General features: G+C 51.5%; 5 protein-coding genes across 5 annotated transcripts; 3 read left to right on the top strand and 2 right to left on the bottom strand.

Moving 5' to 3' along the window:
* Positions 1 to 1585: 1585 nt before the first annotated feature.
* TGAM01_v210674 (T-complex protein 1 subunit gamma) lies at positions 1586 to 3711 on the top strand (the record flags this gene model as incomplete). Its single annotated transcript, XM_024550849.1, has 6 exons — positions 1586 to 1610; positions 1746 to 1812; positions 1880 to 2088; positions 2231 to 2821; positions 2887 to 3524; positions 3619 to 3711. The coding sequence occupies 6 exons, from the start codon at positions 1586 to 1588 to the stop codon at positions 3709 to 3711; spliced, it is 1623 nt and encodes a 540-aa protein (XP_024404408.1).
* Positions 3712 to 4066: 355 nt separating this feature from the next.
* TGAM01_v210675 (hypothetical protein) lies at positions 4067 to 4702 on the bottom strand (the record flags this gene model as incomplete). Its single annotated transcript, XM_018810044.1, has 1 exon — positions 4067 to 4702. One exon carries the CDS (start codon positions 4700 to 4702, stop codon positions 4067 to 4069), a length of 636 nt encoding a protein of 211 aa, XP_018656727.1.
* Positions 4703 to 5285: 583 nt separating this feature from the next.
* TGAM01_v210673 (hypothetical protein) lies at positions 5286 to 5506 on the top strand (the record flags this gene model as incomplete). The annotated part of the gene is made up of 2 exons (XM_024550848.1): positions 5286 to 5342; positions 5408 to 5506. Coding segments are annotated over 2 exons (156 nt in total), but the record flags the coding sequence as incomplete, so codon positions are not given.
* A 672-nt stretch (positions 5507 to 6178) lies between these two features.
* On the top strand, positions 6179 to 7739 carry TGAM01_v210672 (phosphoglycerate mutase; the record flags this gene model as incomplete). Its single annotated transcript, XM_018810043.1, has 3 exons — positions 6179 to 6233; positions 6297 to 6752; positions 6838 to 7739. 3 exons carry the CDS (start codon positions 6179 to 6181, stop codon positions 7737 to 7739), a joined length of 1413 nt encoding a protein of 470 aa, XP_018656726.1.
* Positions 7740 to 9266: 1527 nt separating this feature from the next.
* Positions 9267 to 15578, bottom strand: TGAM01_v210671 (hypothetical protein; the record flags this gene model as incomplete). Its single annotated transcript, XM_018810042.1, has 2 exons — positions 9267 to 9485; positions 9540 to 15578. The coding sequence occupies 2 exons, from the start codon at positions 15576 to 15578 to the stop codon at positions 9267 to 9269; spliced, it is 6258 nt and encodes a 2085-aa protein (XP_018656725.1).
* Positions 15579 to 20225: the final 4647 nt, after the last annotated feature.

Genomic DNA, 20225 nt, shown 5'->3' with positions numbered 1-20225 from the left:
AGGTGTCCGCTTGTTGAGAACCTTGTAGTCACTCAGTGAATTGTGATATATGTTCATTTCACAGCTTTTGTAGATAGATTAGTGGATTGCAGGTTGCCTGTGGGCAGGGTTGTAAATTCATATCAAGTACAGAAGGATGATTTCTGTTTCATTTATGCGAGTGCAATCTTCGCGTCCAGTAAGTGTCCATCTTGACTGGCAGAAAGCAGTCATCTGTTGAACTTGGAGGTCTTGTGTCGGAACAGGGATGATGACTTCAACCAGGAGCCATTTTCGTATCTTATGTAGAACAAAATTAGGATTCTGAATAGACACGCCGAAGGATTGACATACAGTCTCTTTGGATGTAAATTGAACTGCTCCAGATATTGATCGCAGTTGGGCCGATTATATATCCAAACCCAACGAGTTGAGTTGGCTGTAAGTTGTATAGAATATTGCACGTCGGGATACTTCCGACTTTTAAACCATCTCTCTTAGCGAGATTTAGCAGAGAGCTGGAGTTTAAGTCATTTGGGGTTCTTTGCAGTATCAGAATACTATACTACAATTAGACCAGTTTCCTAGAACGCAGTACTAGGCATAGATTTTGACTTAATAATAGTAGACGCTGGGGTTTAACTTTTGCCGGCGGTGCCTAAGGTAATATTGCAGAAAGTTCTGATGGTTAGAGAACCATGAAAGTTAATCTTCGGAAGGTACATGTATATTAGGCGGCAAGTCGTCTACTCTAACTGATATGTTGGTGCAGTTCTTCCAGTTGAAAGAAGACAATTTGCCCTCTCGCCGTGGACGTGGACTCCCGTCTCCTTGTGGCATTGATGTTGGTGTTTAGAAGCCGTACTAGGCGGTGCTCGCCGAGTGATTTTCTGTGAAGCGTAGTTCATCAGCTTCTTTCAATCATGGAGCAGGTTCATTAGGTACTTCTATACACGAAGTCATATATGCCTGGTTGGGCAAAGGAAGTGCTGGTACAGCCTTTTGATTGGCTTGTAGGCTCACGACCCCGATGACAAATGTCCAGTTAGGAACTTGGGAGAGGCTAAAAGTACCGTTACTTGAAAGGGGGGTAACGAGTGATTGCCGTCTGTATGTCTACCATTGCGCGTTGCCACTTTATATATCTGTCCTCTACTTACATCTACAATAGCAGACTTGCAAGGTATTTCTTTATTCTTCTCATCTCTGCCTATTATGTATCTTGTTCATAAATGCATACAAGATTGGTATTGATGTAGGCACCAGCATAACGTCCAACGTGGGGCAAGTCCAAGTACCGCTACTTGCTACCCCTTGGCGGGCCGGGTTAACATTGCACCAGATCCTTTTGGCTTGGAGCTTACAGCACTGCAGCCTCCCCACCAAAGGCCGCCAGGCGTCGTGGGAACTTTTCTAGTGTGCGCCCCTCCAAACCACCGCTTCCACAACCTCAAAAGCTGCCTTGAGCCTCTGCCGGTCCCCTGACTCCGAAAAGCAGCTGTTGGAGGCGTGCCGAATCTGACCCAAAGCTCCCTTGAGGTGCCATCTTCGCGTCCTACCACCAAATCCCCGTTTTATCCGCCCGCAGACAGAAACAAAGCCCACCATGCAGGCCCCTGTGTTGGTTATGAGTGTGTATACCTGACATCTACCTTGCCAATCTGCCAGAACAGCATCGCTGGATTCGTCCCAGCAGGCGAATCGGGGTGGCCCTCGGCATCTTGCAGCTGGGGAAAGTGTTTGCAAGCTAACGTATTGTCTCGTAGACACCAATAGTGGTGAGAGGCAGACTGGAAGGAGAGCTCAGATGTCCAACATTGCTGCCGCCAAGACGTACGCTTTTGCTCCTTTCTACTCCATCAGTCCGTGCAGCCCAACTGACTCGATGCTTCCAATCTAGCGTTGCCGATATCATTCGATCATGTCTCGGTCCCAAGGCCATGCTGAAGATGCTGCTCGACCCCATGGGCGGTATCGTCCTGACCAACGACGGCCACGCCATCCTCCGAGAAATCGAAGTTTCCCACCCCGCCGCCAAGAGCATGATCGAGCTCAGCCGGACACAGGACGAAGAAGTCGGCGATGGTACAACCACTGTTATTATTCTAGGTATGTTCGGCTTTTTCCACTTCCCGCAGACAGTGGCCCAGCAGATATACGGGGGAAGATAAAAAGGGGGAGGCAGAAGGAGGGGAGAAGAAAAGGAGGGGCAAGCCAAAGCGACAAAAGATCTGATGCTGACTTGACATAGCTGGTGAAATCCTGGCCCAGGCTCTTCCTCAACTCGAGCGCAACATCCACCCCGTGGTAATCATTTCTGCTTTCAAGCGTGCGCTGAAGGATGCCATCGATATCATCGACGAGATCTCCCTGCCGATCGATGTCAACGACGACGATGCCATGGCCAAACTCATCTCCTCCTCGATCGGTACCAAGTTTGTCTCCCGATGGATGGACCAGATGTGCTCCCTTGCTCTGAAGGCCGTGCGAACTGTTACATGGGAAGCTGGCAATGGCAAGACCGAGGTAGACATTAAGCGATATGCGCGTGTTGAGAAAGTTCCCGGTGGTGAGATTGAGGACAGCAAGGTTCTGGACGGACTCATGCTCAACAAGGACATCACGCACCCCAAGATGCGCCGACGCATCGAGAACCCCCGAATTGTTCTTCTGGACTGCCCTCTGGAGTACAAGAAGGGTGAATCACAGACAAACATTGAAATTTCAAAGGAGGAAGACTGGAACCGAATTTTGCAGATTGAGGAGGAGCAGATCAAGATTATGTGCGATGCTATCTTGGCTGTCAAGCCCGACTTGGTCATCACCGAAAAGGGTGTTTCTGGTGAGTGACTCGACAAATGACTCCCAGCCATCCAAAGATCTACCCTAAGCTAACCATTCCTTCAGATCTGGCCCAGCACTACCTAATGAAGGCCAACATCACAGCCCTTCGCCGAGTCCGTAAGACAGACAACAACAGAATAGCCCGCGCTACGGGTGCCACCATTGTCAACAGAATAGAGGACCTTCAGGAGGCAGATGTCGGCACTCGATGTGGTCTGTTTGAGATTGAGAAGATTGGTGACGAGTATTTCACTTTCCTCACCAAGTGCGAGGACCCCAAGGCCTGCACAATCCTGCTTCGTGGCCCCTCAAAGGATGTCCTCAACGAGATTGAGCGAAATCTCCAGGATGCCATGGGCGTTGCCCGAAATGTCATGTTTCACCCTCGGTTATCACCTGGCGGTGGCGCAACCGAGATGGCCGTCTCTGTCCGACTGGCTCAGAAGGCCAAGGGCGTAGAGGGAGTCGCGCAGTGGCCGTACAAGGCTGTTGCTGACGCACTAGAGGTGATTCCCAGGACGCTGGTGCAGAACGCCGGCAAGTCCCCCGTCCGTGTGTTGACCGAGCTCCGCGCCAAGCAAGCCGAGGGCAAGAGCTCATATGGTGTCAACGGCGATACCGGTGCCATTGCGGACATGAACGAGTATGGCGTATGGGAGCCTGAGGCCATTAAGCTGCAGAGTCTAAAGACTGCTATCGAGGTATGCTTCCATGATGTCCACTTGACCCCGCTAACCATTCCCCCTATTTCGTCAAAAATAGTGCAATTCGTACTGACTTTTGTGTGATTCTTAGGCCGCTTGTTTATTGCTAAGAGTAGACGATATCTGCAGTGCCAAGACGCTGCAGCAGGGTGCCGCTCCCGGAGTCGGACAAGGTGAGGAATAAACGAGCTGGAGATGTGTATAGGAGTGGAAGAGGGGCAGATAATGTCCTAAAACCCTTGATCTGGGCGGACGGCACGCTGGATTTGCTTGTATAGGTCGTATCCTGTTCTAGCCCTTGGTTGGGATAGACGTGGGAGCATTTTCAGACGAAATAAGAAGGGACCAAAATTATATCTTAAAAATAGACAATGGTATTAACTAAAGGCCGCTGAAAAAGAAAAGGCGACGCATAGATCTATGAAATGGCACTCTATACGGGTATCACTGCCTATCTAGTATATTATTACAAGTCACCACCTCTGACTGAAAAGAACTGTCGGGGAAATCTTTAATTTGCTTTCCCGTGCTCTTCATTTTCAGTCGTCGTCGTGGATGACAAGTCCAACAGGTTCTGAGGCTGGTTTCTCATTGTCATTTCTTTCTGTTCCGTTTTCATCTTTGCTCAATTTTTCCTTTCCTTGAGAACCTCCATTTGACGTAGCCACCGCTGACGTCTTGTCGCCGTTGCCATCCGTATCCTTTGCGTTATCATCATTCCCTCCGCCCCCCTTGCCCTTCTTCGCCTTCCGAGCTTTCGCCTTGTCCCTCTTTTCGCGGTTCTTCCTCGTCCTCTCCTCGTCCTTGCGATCCTTCTCGGTCTTGCCCTTTTCAAATTCGACCTGGTCGCGCTCCCTCTTGACCTCCTCATCCATCTCCCTCAGGCGCTCATACTCTCGCCTCCTGGCCGCCTTGTAGACATGGAACTCGCCGGAGCCGGCACCGGCGCTGGAGCCCTGGACGTTGCTTACAATCTCCGGGGGCGGGGGCCGCCGCCTGCCTCCTTCGAGGGAGGACACTGGCGGAGGGACGCGGATCTCCTGGTCTGGTTTGGCGAAGAGGGCGTCGAGGGAGGCGGCTTGGGCAGAGCCCGGGGTGAGGGCGCGTTTCTTGGTCGGGCGCTTGGAGCGAGGGTCGGCGGAGGTGGGGATTGATTCGGGGCCTTCGGCAGACATGGTGGATGGGAGTAGTCAATGGATTGAGTGATTGGGACTGCTGGCTGTGGTTCGTGGTGTAGTTGAGTTGAGTCCTGGGTGGACGTCGAATGTGATTGCGACGCGATATGCAACGGATGAGATAGAGGAACGAGAGAGAGAGAGAATGGAATGAACAAAGAAAAGTATCTCGCTCAATGTAAGATAATGCAGAAATGGATGCACAGAGCCGCAGAATGAATTGGCACTGCAGGCCGTAGAGCTGATGCCGAGTTTGCCCTTGAACGTTGGAGCTTTACAGAGTCATCACGTTTGAGGCTGCACGGCTGCCAAAAATTATTCTGCAGCGCTCAGTGCCAAACCGCATAAGCCTTAGCAGGCTGCAGCCGCCGCCAACAGGGCACTAAACCAAGTGCAGCAGCAGCACGGGAAGCCTTGAATCGGGGACTGGAGGGGCAGCGCCGGGCCATTTTACAGTAGCATTGACTGACTGCTTAGATGCGATGCCATAAGCCGAGATCTGGGCGATTGTGCGTTGCCTGAACGGGATTGAAGTGGTGACAAATACAAGTCGAGAGAAAAGAGTCCCCTCTACTGACTAGAGGCGTCTTTCTTCGGAAGAGTTCATCGCCAATCAGCATGGAGCGCGACTTTAGCGATTGTATGTCATCTTGAAAGGCCCCGAAACTTCCATTTAACATGTTCTGGCAGGCTAAAGTCAAGCAGAGGCTACTTACAGTGGCGGAATTGCTCAGGCTGCGCCACACGCTCTTTGCTCTTCCAACATGTTTGCCAGCGTTGTTGCTTTCTAATCAGCCATTTTGATTCTATCGTCCCGAGTCCCGATGATGGTTTCAAGGAGCCCAGTTAGGCGACTCTCGCTACATGTAGTTATCTTCTCTCCACTGTGAGGCAAACTCAGGTCGGGTCTGGTGCTTTACTGGCACATGTTCAGCAGGCTTTGCTACTAGCCCTGTGCTTAAAGTTGTACTTCTGTAGAGTTGATGAATCACTGTCGGACGAGTACCTGTATGTCCCATAGATCGCTACGTGTATCCTTATACCCATTATAAGCCGCCACATTGCACCTTAAACCTACCGTAGCACTTCCAACGTAACCTTCCCAACTTACAACCTTCCACCACCCCCATCGATATTATTTCCTGCTGTTTTTTCATCTCTAGTTTTCCTTATCATTCACGGCTCACCGAGCTCACGGTCGTCTACCATCTCGACTCCCCTCCGTCTTCATCCTTTCATCTCTCTGTCTCTCTGAGCCGCCCGATTTCGGGGCAGGGGGGTGTTTTGGCTCCGGCAGTTGAAACGCAACAGCGACCAAAATATCGTCCCACCAGCAAGCCTGCCAAACACACCAGCGGCCCCCACCACCGGACCGGCAGCCTATTAGTATCTGCTTATTCCGCTTGATCGATCGATCGATTGATTTCCCATCTCGAGCCTCAGCAAATTAAGCCGCACGTGCGCAGAGCTACCACCATGGCCAAGCCGCGATTGATCATCCTCATCCGCCATGCTCAGTCCGAGGGCAACAGTGCGTCGTCTTCTGCTTCAGTCCAAATCTCTCCCCTCCTGCTGACCTGACCGCCCGTGCTAGAGAACCGCGATATACACCAGACAATCCCTGATCACCGTGTGAAGCTCACGCAGGATGGCTGGGCCCAGGCCCATGAAGCGGGCCGCCGCCTGCGCAAGCTGCTCCGGCCAGACGACACCCTCCACTTCTTCACGTCGCCATATCGTCGCACACGAGAGACCACCGAGGGCATCTTGTCCACCTTGACGTCGGACGACCCCGAGCCCTCGCCGTACCGTCGGTCCAGCATCAAAGTCTACGAGGAGCCCCGTTTGCGAGAGCAAGATTTTGGAAATTTCCAGCCATGTAGTGCTGAAATGGAGCGCATGTGGCAAGAGAGGGCCGACTATGGCCATTTCTTCTATCGTATACCCAACGGAGAGAGCGCTGCAGATGCCTACGACCGTGTTAGTGGCTTCAACGAGAGCTTGTGGCGTCAGTTTGGAGAAGATGACTTTGCCAGCGTATGCGTCTTGGGTAAGTTCTGATTCTTTGATTGTGCATCCAAATTTGGGACTTTTTTTTTCTAACGCATAATCGTGGTATTAACTCGATGATTTAGTCACTCATGGCCTCATGTCCCGTGTTTTCCTCATGAAGTGGTACCATTTCTCGGTTGAGTATTTCGAAGACCTTCGAAACGTGAATCACTGCGAATTCCTCATTATGCGCAAACAAGACAATAGCAAGTATCTCTTGGAAAACAATTTGCGTACCTGGTCAGAACTGCGAAGAGAACGCGAGGAACAACAACTCAAGGAGAAGGAGAAGGATGCAGAAGGCAAGGCCGACAAGGCCGACAAGACCGACAAAGCTGACAAAGGTACCAAGGACGACGTCAAGTTGGCGCAGACAAAGAGCTTTGTTGTAACACGCCGCTGGGGAGGCTGTCCCAATGGCTGTAATCATGCCGCTCATTACGAGAGCCACCGAGCGCCAGAGAACCTGCCACAGCAAGTTGATAAAACCACCCCTGGCAGTAGTGGCACAAATCTCGCCATAAGGAGACTGCAGCGACATAAATCGACGAATGGCTCCGATGAAGGTGATGCAGACGGCGAGGAATCGTCAAAGGAAATTCCAAGAGAAAAGAAAAAGAAGGTCCACATTGACTTGGCGCGAGCCATTGACGGGACTGTCTCTTCTCCTGACGGCACGCCCTCCTTCATCACGGCAGAGGACCGCATACGCCACATCAAAGCCACCCACTTGCATGTTGGCCGAGATGGTGGTGGTACATATTCAGGCCATCCCTCTATTGCAGGAAGCGATTCTGATGCTTCAGATGTCGAGACCACGCGCCGTCGCATGGGCTCCATAGATTCTCGCACTCATCCTGGGACAGGACTGGCTAATCGCCTTGGAGATGAACCTGAACCACACAATACTGCCGCGGACCCCAAGTTGGAGGATTTAGACGAGGCTGAGAAGGAGGATAGAAGCATCAGAGGAAGCGTCTATTAAAAAAGTAAAAGGTGGAACTGGGACAACTTCTTTGAATAAGCGCAACAGACGAAGCGATATCAACCTTGTTTTCTTTCTTTCTTTTTGTTGGATACCACTATATAGACTGGATTTCCTGGCTGTATCAATGAAAATAAAAGCGTCGGGTTTTACTGAGGTGGATTGTTTTATGAAATATTATATTCAATTTCGATGACTTTTTGAGCATCTTGTTCCCACGTATAGCTCTTTGAATGTGACTAGATGATGCCGATTACTTATTGATCCTCAATATTGCTAAACAATGACTTCTTTCTGTATTCGAGGCTCAGCTAAAACTTTTGCTAAAAAGACTCTTGTTACTATCCCTCCTACTCCACCAGGTATTTATTCTATATAAGCGTGCCAGAAAAGAAGAAAAAACATGTTAAACTCGCAAAGAATTTCAGGCCATTCGAGCAATCATCCCTTCGATTTCAATCCATCCCCCCCCTTTCTTTCATTTTGTATATTCCTCCGTGACCCGTCCCATCTGTTCACCCATCCCTTTCCCAAGCCAACCCAAAATCCGTCACAATAAGAATTGAAGAGAAATAAAAGAATACTGCCCTTATTCCCTCCCTCTACTTCTTTCCAAAATGAAGCAAAACTGACCACAATCATTAGATTAGCTTAACATCTAGAAACACGAGCCCAAATCGAGCAACACCACACAACACACACGCCAACAAGGCCAAAAAGAAGAAAGATGAAAAAGGAGAAAAGTAACATAAACGGGAGGTAAAAAAGAGAATTTGGGGATCGAGGCTAGAATAAGTCCCACAATATCAACAGAGTTAGTGAAGAAGACATCCAAAAACAAAAACAAAAAAAAAGTAACACGCAGCCATTTTTGCACGCGAGAGTTATCGCTGCGACCCTACATGCCTCGCTTGCCTCGAATATATAAAAAAAAACAAGCTCCATCCATTCCTAAGTCCTTTATGTAAACCTATGCCTTTGTCTTTGCCTAGCCTTTGCCCTTAAAAAATGCCCCCCCCCCCCCCTTTCTTTACCTCTGTCTTGCCATTCTGAGGCCCAGCGCTAAGAACAGAGTGAAGAAAAAAGAGCTAAAAAGAAAACAAGTGAAAACAAAATACCGAGCAGTGTAACATAACCCCCCTTTCCGTCTTGCCATCTCGACCTCGTGAGTACCGTGGAAATTGTTTCGGCAAAAAATGTTAGAAGAATCCCCAGGGCATGGTGGTGCTTGCTGTATAATGTGGTATCACAAAATTGCCTGGCTCTTCGGTTCCATCCAGCCTAATTATGAAGAGCCAGAGAAGAAAATAAGAAAGTTGAAAAAAAAAAAAAAAAAAAAAAAAAACAGAAGAAAAGCTAGGGGTCAAAAAGTGAAACGTTTCGCCAGTACACCCTCTAAAAAGCCACCAATCACTGTCGATAAAAAGAAAGAAAAGGTCCCTTGACAGAATGAAGTCAAGAGGTGGGCCAAATATAAAAGAAGCAGGAGGGAAAAAATTAAAGTAACCCAGGGGCAAGCTGTTATGATCAGAAAAACCGCGCCATAGCTCTGCTGAGATCAATAAAGTCCACAGGCTTCGTCACGTAGTCACTGAATCCAGCCGCAACGCACTTCTCTTGGACGTCCGACATGACGTTTGCAGAAAGGGCAATGATGGGCATCGCGGGGTAATTACCCAACAGTTCCCACTCGCGAAGTTCGCGGCAGGCCTGGTAGCCATCTTTGCGTGGCATATGCAGATCACACTGCGTCATATGTTAGCCAAAGACTAAGAATTGTAAAGACTTCATCAAACTTACCAGTATGAGAGAGTAATAGCTATGCGGTCTCGATAAAACTCGCTCTATACACTCCTCTCCGTCCACAGCAATGTCCACATCGAGGCCAACTTTCTTGAGGAATTTCATCATCACCTTCTGATTGACTGGATTATCTTCCACCAGGAGAACTCTGTAGCCCTTGTTGCCCATACGCCTTTGAAGATCCATGGAGCTAGCTTTTTGGCTCTCTAGCATCTGCTGCGCGGTAGATCTATTCCAGTCCGTGCTCAAATCCCGTATCTTGTCTGGATCAAAGATGACAGCAAAGCGTGACGGTTTGACAGGCTTATAGATGAAGTTGACCAGCTTGTCCGAAAAGAGTTTCTCATATTTGGTTCCAGACGCGTATCTCATTACAGCCTGGCGCTGAACAGAGTCCGAGAGGATCAAAATCATTGTGCTGTCCATCTTTTGAGATTTGGTAATTTGATCCATGACACTAATGACTGCCTCCGCCTCGCCTAGATTGATGACAATATGAGTGAACCGGATTGGATCGTCGCCTCCGATAAACTTCTCGGCCTCTTCGACGCTGCCGACAGCAGTTATTTGATGAGGCACATCTTTTGGTAGGGTCATCTCAATGTGCTGCGTAGTAGCCTCGCGACTGTGTGTCTGGGGGCAAATAATCAGTATCAGATACATTGGCGGGCGGAACGCCTCAGATGGAAGCTTCTCTGGCGTCACGCTTCGTGCTACTGAGCCGCGATCGGATGGCATCTCAAGCTTCATTTGCGACAGGTCTTGGCCGCTGGCTTTAGCAGCCTCGCTAAAACGAGCCAGTCCCGTGTTCATCGACGTTATTGACGACCTATCCGTAATGAGCGATTGGCCAGAGTGGGCAGACTGGCTGGAGCTCCCAGTTGAGTCGCCTCCAGGGGATACGAATTCCACATTCGCAAGGCCGGTCTCATCTCCGCCATGCGTGTGCTGGGTCGGAATAAAAGCGTTCGTGGGATCGCTAGGCCGTTCAGTTTCATCTGCTGCTGCTGCCGAAGGTACAGCAGTCGCTGTTGAGCCGGGGCTGCTGGGCACTGGTGGCTGATCTTCAATTGTAGGTAGCGAGCAACGAGTTGTGAATGTGAAAGTTGAACCCTTGCCCATGATGGCCGTTCCCTCCATCTTGCCTCCGTGAAGCTCAACAAGCTGCCTCGAGATAACTAGGCCAAGTCCACTGCCACCGTGCTGTCTGGTACTGCTCTCGTCGATCTGACTAAAAGGCTTGAATATGAGAGCCTTCTCCTCCTCTGAAAAGCCACGACCGGTATCGGTTATAATGAATTCGAGCATGATTTCGTTTTGTCCCGCCGTTCCATCATCACCAGCATATACCTTGCATCGGCTGAAAACTTCGCCTTCCGATGTGAATTTGATAGCGTTTCCAATGACATTTAGCAAAACCTGGCGGATTCGAACTTTGTCTCCCTTTACCCACGCTGGGACATTTGCATCAACAAGGTAGTTGAGCTCAAGTCGCTTCGCAATGGCCATGGTTGAGACTAGTTCATTTACATCCTCGATGAGCGAACGAGTGTGGAACCATTCGTACCGCAGCTTCATCATTCCCGCATCCACCTTGGACAAATCCAGAATGTCGTTGATAATCATAATCAAGCTGTTTGCACTCGTCTGGATGGTATTGGTGTAGTCGCGCTGCTCTTCATTGAGTGTCGTTTCCTGTAAGAAACTCACCATGCCCGATATTCCGATAAGTGGAGTGCGAATCTCATGAGACATGTTACTCAAAAATCGGCCTTTTGATTCCATCGCCTCTTTCAGCTTCGCCTCAAGGAGCTTGTGATCATTGATATCGGTGGCAGAGCCAAAGTAAGAGCTTGCACCGCTACCAAAATCGATGGTATCGATCTCAACACAACGAATAAGATGCCACCGATACTCTCCTGTTTTGGAGCGCAATCGGACTTCTGTTGTGTATGATGGCCGGCCGTTCGAGTCAGTTCCGAGCTTGATGACGCCTTTTCTAGCCAATTCTGCCAGGTCAGAATTGGCAAGCTGATAGCCTCTCTCTTTATTGGGATTGATTTGCTGGCTAGGTGCGCGTTCATGGCTTTGAGGCTCTTTTGGCCGTTCCTTTGCCGCACCTGTAGGTGTGTTGTCACTTGATCCGTAGCTGCCGCCGTTACCCTTTCGATTAGATGGCTGCACTGACTGTGACGAGGGAATGCGGCATCTAGCCAAGTCTTCTGGGTGAACAAAATCCATGAAGCCCAGGCGCAGTGCATCTTCAAAACTCTGGCCAGTATAAGACAGCCATTGTTCGTTTGCAAAAGTCACGCCATCCTCCTCTGTAGCAGTGAAAATGATCTGGGGTATCAGATTTGCCAACAGGCGATGCTTCGCTTCTGAGGCCTCGACCTCCTGCTGGCGCGCCGCTTTTATCTCAGCGATACGCTGCTCATGGATATCCAAGTAAGATCCTAGAAATTGCACAACGGCTCCTCGCTTGTCCTTGGAAGCCACAGCACGAGCGTAGAACCACCGGTAGACGCCATCGAATCTCTTGATTCTCACAGTGCTGGAGAATTGCTCTCCAGTCCGTAGTGAGCGACTCCAAGCAGCAAGATACTCATCGCGTTCATCTGGGTGAATGCTGCCCCAGGGATCCGCAGACAAATCTGCCACTGTCTGTCCTCGGTATGAGAGGTAACGGCTGTTTACCCAGACGATCTCGCCCGTCTGTGGCAACGCAACGAATACTTGGGCGGGGAGCGAGTCTAGAATGAGGCCTTTCAATTTATCAGATGGCGGCGGCATGTCTGCAGCCGAAGCAATGAATGAATTGCTTCTTTGTAAACTGCTTGCACTAGACGCTAACGTGGGCCGGCTAATCAGACTAGAACCCGGAGGTAGAGACTGAAAAGTAGCAGCAAAGTCCGCACCATAGCTATGAAGCCGGGAATGGCCTGTTTTATACGAGCCGTGCTCGAATTTTGACAGTTCAGGATACCTATCGACCACCAAGGGGTCAAGATCAACACTACCATCTAAACTGTTCCGGGAATGGACGTCCTTTTGGTTGAGTTCCTCCGAGCTCCCAGTATGTGTGTCCGCCAACTCGTCACTGTCAATCGTGGCAGCTTGTGAGGTCTGGGGAACTTTGCTGCCAGACAAGCGAGAGGGCCGCAAATCTCCAGAAGGATCATCTTTCGACCCAGTCCGAGATCGCTGTGAACCTTGTCTCGCAAGTTTACTGCTGAAATAGCCGCCTGAGGACTGGGAGACTCCTGCGGGGCTCGCCGCGTGCTGACGCTTTTCGGCAAGATAGACTCCAGCGCCGGGTTCCCAGCCAGGAGTTCCAATCGGAGAGCCAGTGGCGCTCTTGGAGATGCCAGAGTAGTCACTAGGGCTCGTAATGCTCCCAGCTAAGGACTGCTGTAAAGCAGCAGTCTCTTCTGCTGCGAGAAATGCGGAGCTTTCCATAGGCTGTCCGTACGCTGACACCGCGCCAAATCCAGCGGTGGATGGTCTTCTTCGTTTAAGGCCGGCAAGTTCTGTCTCAAGGTGGGTATAGTGTCGGCATTGCGAAAAAGATGTGGCAAGGTGCGGTGCAAAATGCTCCAATGAGTGGCGCAGGTTGGAGGGGTACGGAATAACAGGGCTTAGAATAGATAAGATGGCAATTGGAGGAGGTTTATCCTTCTTCTGGCTCTCAAACTCCGTAGAGCGTTGGCGGTGTGTACTCTCGGGCGACTGGCTGCTTCGCGACTGCGACTTCTGGTGCATCGTCGTAGCGTCGAGCCTGAAAGAACGCGGTTGTAATCTAGAGAAAACGACATTGAAAAGAGGTATGTGCAGAACCGTCCAAGAGTGATCAACGCCAATAGCTTCGGGAGGTCGCATGGTGGTATAATCTGTGGGCGTGGGGTCGGGATTAAATGATTCTTCATCAACGGTAGCGTCCGTGAAGAAGGGGTTTTCCTTTGGGTCAGGCCTGACTGCGGGTGACGGGGCTGGAGATTGTGACCATGGCGAGGGGGGAGTCTGTTCGTACTCCTCATACTTTGGCGTTGGTGGCCTCGGGCTGTCGTCGTCCAGTATCGTGTCGCCGAAATGAACCTTGGTCCTGGCAGACGCACGAGCACCCGTTGGACCGGCAAAGATGGACGACAGTTTGGTTGCAGAGTCTGACCGCTTATTCTTGGGTTTCCGTGGCAGTTCGTGACCAGGTGTCCTGGGGCCAGATTTCAAAACACTGGCCTGCCCTAATGATGAAGAAGGAGTCGGGGCTGTCGGGGCTGTCGGGGCCAGGTAGGGATAGTTTCTTGTTAGGGCAACAGGTCGCCCGCGTTCCAATACTCTCATGATGCCAGTGTGATCAATGAGGGGGTCAGCTTCATAGTCAAGAGCCTGGAGGACGGGAAGGACTCTGCCCTGGCCAGTGTACTTGGGCACAAGAGGCGCCTCCCAGCTAGGGATTGGCTGCTGTTGCTGTTGCTCTTCCTCAAGAGAGTCATGCTGTTCAAGGGTGCTTTTATTAAGCTTTGTATGATCATTCTCCCGTTCCGCTGCAGTCTGAATGGATGGGAAATGGGTTTGGCTCCTCAAGTAGCCGGGCCGCTGAGGTGCCATCGTTGGTCCACCTTGTGACCTTTCCTTGTTCTCTTCATAGGTGGTGAACGAGTGCCGATTAGCAAACGCAGGTCGCTGTGGTGCGTTCAATGGCGTCCCAATGGCGGATTCAGCAAGAGTATCATCGATGACCTCATTTTCCGTGCTCTGCATGACGCTGGTCCCTCTCGCCAGATACTCCAGACTTAGATCATCTTGTTCATGTTCGTTGTATGTGGCCTTTTGCCCCCACGGGACGTTTTCAATATCGGTAGTATCGGCGGGGACTGCTAATGTCACGCGCTCAGCCTTGTATACTTCTCGCATAACCTGGACGACGGTGCTCCACCAGGCTTCGAGACCTGGCTCGGCGGATAGCATTAACGAGAGATCATAGAGGTTAGGAGTAGGAAAGTCAAAATTCTCAAAAGTCTCGGGCTGCGGGGTGCCTCCTGGTTGAAAGGTCAAAGTCGAAGCGGGGGTCGATGTCTCTGATAGGACTCTGTCGAGCACGCCACGTTGCTCAAATGCCGAAGTCTGGGAGAAGCGAGTAGAACCGATATGGGGGGTAGACGATTGAGGGAAGCTTGAGTGGCCAAAACTTTCAGGCGGTAGGGTCATTCGAGGAAAAGGATAGGAGGGGGTGCTGGCAACAGGCGCCGGGGTGATGCCTCCTCGAATTGTGTTTCCAGATTCAGTCGATGTAGAGGTGAAGACTGAGGGCGGATAAGGAGAATTCAATACTGCATCTTCGAGAATGGGTGCTACACGGGCCTTGTCGGGCAGGCCCAGATGCAATTCCTGGGCGGAGACGTCCCGCTGCTCCAGATCGCGGATCAGCTTTTCCCGGTATTCAACAAGCTGCTTCTTCGGTCTATCAGCGGCTGGCATCTCGTCTTCTGCAGATCCATTAATGACAGAGGAAACAAAGGCAGCGGAGGACGTAGCATTGTGGCTATCGTCTACCGCATGGATATCAATATCGACATCGACATCGACATCGACATCGGCACGGTCCTGGTGGTCATCACCGGTACCTCGGCCATTCACGTCAATCATACGCCGCGGGAAGAAAGGCCTAGAAGAAGTGGAAGAGACCGAGTCCTCAGGGGGGTTCAGGGAAGAGAATGGGTAACTAGAGCGGCGTCCTGCCATTGTGCTTTTGGCATGGGCATGAGCATATCGATCTTGTGTGGTGCTGGCCGTCACTTGTCCATTTCTCGCGGCGGTCGGGTCGGGAGTGTCAACGGTCCAATGAGCAAAGGATGTGGTGGGCAGCTCCAGTTGCTGCGTCCAGGAGGTTGTTGAGGTGGGAGACGGAGCCTCAGGTTCGGTAGCGGTTGCAGTTTCGGTTGCAGTTGCTGAAGTGGTTGAAGTAGAGGAGGCCGGGGTTGAGAGAGAGGGCGAGAATAGGGCTCTCTTTTCGGCCGAGTAGCTCTGGCGTGGCATGCCTCATGCCTCTTCTCGCAGAAGAGGAATGGCGGTGGATCTCTGCGAGGTCAGGTCGGCAAGTGGGATGCCGCATACGCTGGACAGGGCGGCAGCATCCAAAGCGCAGGAAAGGCTCAAAGTATCTCAGCAGCGGCCACTGCACTGGTCGATGGAGAAAGGACAACAAAGGCGAAGATGGAGTTTGGTCTGGCTGTTTGTGTCTTGCCTGCCTTTGCCCCAGTCTGTTCGTGTTGGCCTCTGCTTCTTGGTCGCGATCTTGATCTCGATTTCGTTGTGCGCCTCTCAGCTTTCTCACTTACTTTGGTCTTGTCTCTTTGGACGTTTAGATCTTGTTTCCTTCTTGCTTTTCCCTTCTGATTTCTCTCTTTGTACCCCTTGTCCCTTTTCTTTCTTTCTCTTTCTTTTGTGGCCTCCTCCTTCAGTATCGCTCTTTGTGCCTCGCTACGCTGGACAAAACGGGTTGTGTGGAGTTGAGGTTGAGTGCGGGAAAAGAACAGTGGTGGTTGTGCCTCCCTGTAGGCTGTAGGGCCTCCTCACACGTCAGAGCAGTGCGTAAATACAGTACAGTACAGCGAGTGAGTGAGAGCAGGGGGGCAAAACGAGGGGCCAGCTGGACGGGATAGACGCTGCGGCGCGGCTGCCGGCTCCAACAGCGCTAGAGTCAGAGGCTGCAAAATCACAGGTCTAGGCCTGCAGACGCTGCACGGCGCTGGAAAAAGCAGACTGGGAGGCGTCGCAACGGGGGCGCGAGAGGGCTGGATGGATCAACGATTGCGAAAGTTTGGCGGCCCTGCCAAAAATGCGCTTTTGCTGCCAGAAATGCCCCCATGTCATCGCCTCTTCCCCCCAGAAACGCCCCCGGTACATAGAGGCCTGTGTGCCAGGCGCCATCTAGGGGAGCGAGAAAAAAAGAGGGTATGACGTAGGTGACGACAGGAACTGGAGACTAGCATCCATCAGCCCAAAGAGCCCCTAGCAAACGCTCGCGGCTCTAGCCCACCCAATCCAGCCAGACGAGAGTTTAGAGGCCCAGAGGCCCCACGTCAAGGGGTGGGAAGAGAGGTTTTTTTCCGTGCAAATTGTTTTACATTTTTCCTGCCTGGGCGAGAGGCAATGGGTACTACGAGTTAGCACTGCTGCTGGTGACTGACTCTTGCCACAGGCATGTGCCAGAGCATTGGTACCTACAGAGCACGGACTTTGACAACATGAACACCAATCCGCGGCTATGGGTCTCTCACCAGCTGCTATCGGATCAAGACTATATAATGCTAAAACTACTAGTCGTGGCGGTAATATCATGCCGTTACCGCAACTTTGCCTGAGAGTGCGGTACATTCATGCCTTTGTGCAAGCACGACCCCGAACGCCGGCTCCGTTTCGTTCATATGGGTGGCGAGCGGGCCTTGACCTTGGCCGTTGCGTGAAGCTCGCGTGCCTATCATCTAACTTTAAACTGCCACCACGCGGAGCTTTCTTTTCTTTTTTTTTTTTTTTATCCAAAGAGCGCCTCCCCGTCTTTGGCTGCTGAGCCGATTGGCACGCCTGCCTTGGCCACCTCTCGAGCAGACGTGTCACTGCCTGGGGATGCTCCGTGCTACAGATTCGCATATGGATGCCCTCGTAGAACGCTATACTCACAGACACGACGTGTTCCCAGGCAACTGGCAGCTCCATGTATGTCGGGCTTCAGCAGCTTGCTGACTGCTGACCGCTGCCGACATGAGGTTGGATGGCTGACCAGTAGAGTCGATGGGGCGGCATATCCAAGTGGTGAGACAGACGGGAATATGGAGAGTTTGCAATGCTTGCCGCGTCTGTTGTTCTGCCTGCTTCGATCATGCTTTGCAGGGCCTTGGTCTGCTTGTGGCACAAAGGCATGAAGAAGCATGAATCGTGAAGCCATGTGTGCTTGGTCTAAACTGCTGACCGCCGCAACGATGTAATACCTAGTGCGGGCCGATGCTGATGGTTTACGTGCATTCACCTCGCCTGTATCCGTACACGCGGGAGACCTTGGGCGTTCGAGCTGTGGTGCCACAGCCCTTGGCAGCGCCGCCAAAAGAACGCTAAGGTACCTTACCTAGTAGTACTAAGGTAGTAGGTATATCGGAACAAGACTCTTCCATGTATACGTCAGGTTCGGAGGACCGGTGGTGCCTGCCTGAGGTATTCATCGGCGACAGCACCTGGGCCATGGAAGCGCAGGTACCTAGTTCTACTACTATGTAGAGCATCAACACAGAATCGCTTTCTTCGATCCTCCGAAAAATCAAGATGAACCAACGGCTGCTCGATCCCCTGTCTCCGTCGCTCAACTTCGCCTGGCCCACAATCCAGACGGCCAGCCAGGGGCCCGCTGCGTTACGCAGATGGGCCGCTATCGAACAAAAGACATAAGCTTCTCTGGCTTCCATCCATCGACACTGGCCCAGCCACGAGGCAAAAGCGTTCTTTTTCACTCGAATTTGATCTGGCATCCACACATCCTTGCCCCGGACGCCGAAGGACTACTAGCCCTAGCCAACGAAGCGCTCCGTGCCGTGACGCTGATGGCTCTCTGCGGTCCTTACTATTTGGGGCCAAATCCAATAGGTACGTGTGGGCTGCTGGACTACGGATACTACATGTACACTGGGTATTCCATCATATTGCAACCCACGGCCTCAGCTGTCTGCTACTTCATCTACAAGGGACTACCTACCTAGGTACTAGTAGCCTACTGGCTGGTATGCTTCTGAGCATCCATGCGGCGGCCCAGATTGCATTAATCTTGGCCCAAGTTGCGACGCCGTGCAACCCCTCGCAGGGGATGGCCAACGCCAAAGCTCAAAAGCTTTCCATGTCAGGCCATGTTGTGACGTACATACAAATTTTGCAAACCTCACACCTGTGGCCGCTTAGGTGCAACGTGAACAACATGCGATGTCTCCCGGGCAATAGCCCGACCGATCGACCGCTGATCGTCTTCGGAGAGGCTCAGGGCTCTCCCCTCCACGCCTGATGACGGTGCATCGCCATTTGCCTTTGTCTCACAAAGGCTCGGTTCCCCACGGGGCCTGCTGAGTGGACGTCATTTGTGAAGCATGGCCCCGGTGCAGCCGCATCAGACTTCGTATTCTCTTCTCTCCTATCTGAATGAGAAAGAAAAAAAAGTTTGCGTTCCCTGGCGAATCCATTATCATCTCGCTGTTTTCTCTCCCGCCATCGCCCGAAGGTCACATGAACCTACGACGTGTGTCGCAGCATCGACTCTGGGTGACCCCCCGGCTCTCCCACCTGCGTATCTTGCCTTAACTTGATGTAGATTCCTTTCGGCTGCAGGCTCTTCGCCAAATGAAGGTTTATTTTTAGTCGTCTATAATTGGCAAAATTCCCGCTGGATATTCTAGCCTGCCGGGTACGCGCTTGGCGAGCCACGAGGGAGAGCTACAACCGAATTGCTCGAAACTCACTAAAATATGAGACTTTGGAGGGCTGCCTGACCACTCGTTTAGCTAATATCTAGCTGGCAAGAGGGCAACCGGTAAATGGATGAGCGCCTAAATCGGACGCTTCCCATGACCACCAAATCCCAGACTATTCGCTAGTACTGTTCACACCTGCGTCCGCGGGCTCTATACCCACCTAACAGCATGCCAACCTGTCTGTTTCCAGTATTCATCGTCGACGGCCCCCCTGTATGCACAGCGACGGGAGGGTAGGATAGCCATCGGCCACCGATTTGAGTGGCAGGGAAGGTGATGCCAAGCTTGCCAACACCAAACCCATCTTGGAATTCGATGCAGTGCAATACTGCCTGGCGGTAGGCGATCGGTCCGAGCCAGCGGTTTAGACGACTGGGCATGTAGAATCCAGGGCAGAAGGCAGATGGCAGGCATCAAGCAGGGGAATAGCTGTGAGGGCATCGACCCTAAACGGGTTCAGCTACTGCCAGGGTAAGACGGGTAGGCATGCACAGAGGATGCAGTATTCCCACCATCCCGATATACTATCAAAGTCTACTACCTACTGTACCGCTCTGCCGCCACGCCTGTGTGCATGACCAAATAGGTAGCTCGCTGACTCGTGCGTACAGATGTTAATACTGCTTCGTAATCTAGTCTTATTTTCTTTCATCGAGAATTTCATAAAAAGCTCATGATTTCGACAAATCCCAGGGCAGCGGGAGCATCTTGTCCGAGTCTCCGGCTGTATCCACAATGGCTCATTTGACGACGACCCGCTTTACGCCGGTAGGCAGTGGCATTCCCAAGGTTTGCTTGTTGCCGGTCTGAGCTTGTTCGCTTTCACCGCATCACGCCGCATTCATTTGGAAGGAGAGAAGAAAAGGAAGAGAAGAGAGGCTGACCAAGGTACCAACTAAGACTTGCGAAGACGGTGCCGCTACCCGAGGCTGTTTAGTCACGATGCTGCTGCAGTCACGGTATAACGAGCACAAGGTCGGGCTAAATGACGTAGCAGTCCGCTACTGAGGGTCAAAAGGGACTTCAGCCGCACATGCTGTGCTGACCGACAGATTCCTATAAGAACAATAGGCGTAGTATCGATGCTACCAAGTCTCTGTTTGTTATGATGAGAGCTTGTCCGAAGCTATTTACCCACTAGGCAGATATTGCACGAGTACTAGTATGCTCGCCCTCC

The sequence above is a fragment of the Trichoderma gamsii genome (genome assembly GCF_001481775.2).
Source record: "Trichoderma gamsii strain T6085 chromosome Unknown Scaffold_69.2, whole genome shotgun sequence".
Taxonomy (NCBI): Eukaryota; Fungi; Ascomycota; class Sordariomycetes; order Hypocreales; family Hypocreaceae; genus Trichoderma; species Trichoderma gamsii.
Note: the sequence above shows the minus strand (reverse complement) of the source record. Positions and strands in the feature narration are given on the sequence as shown.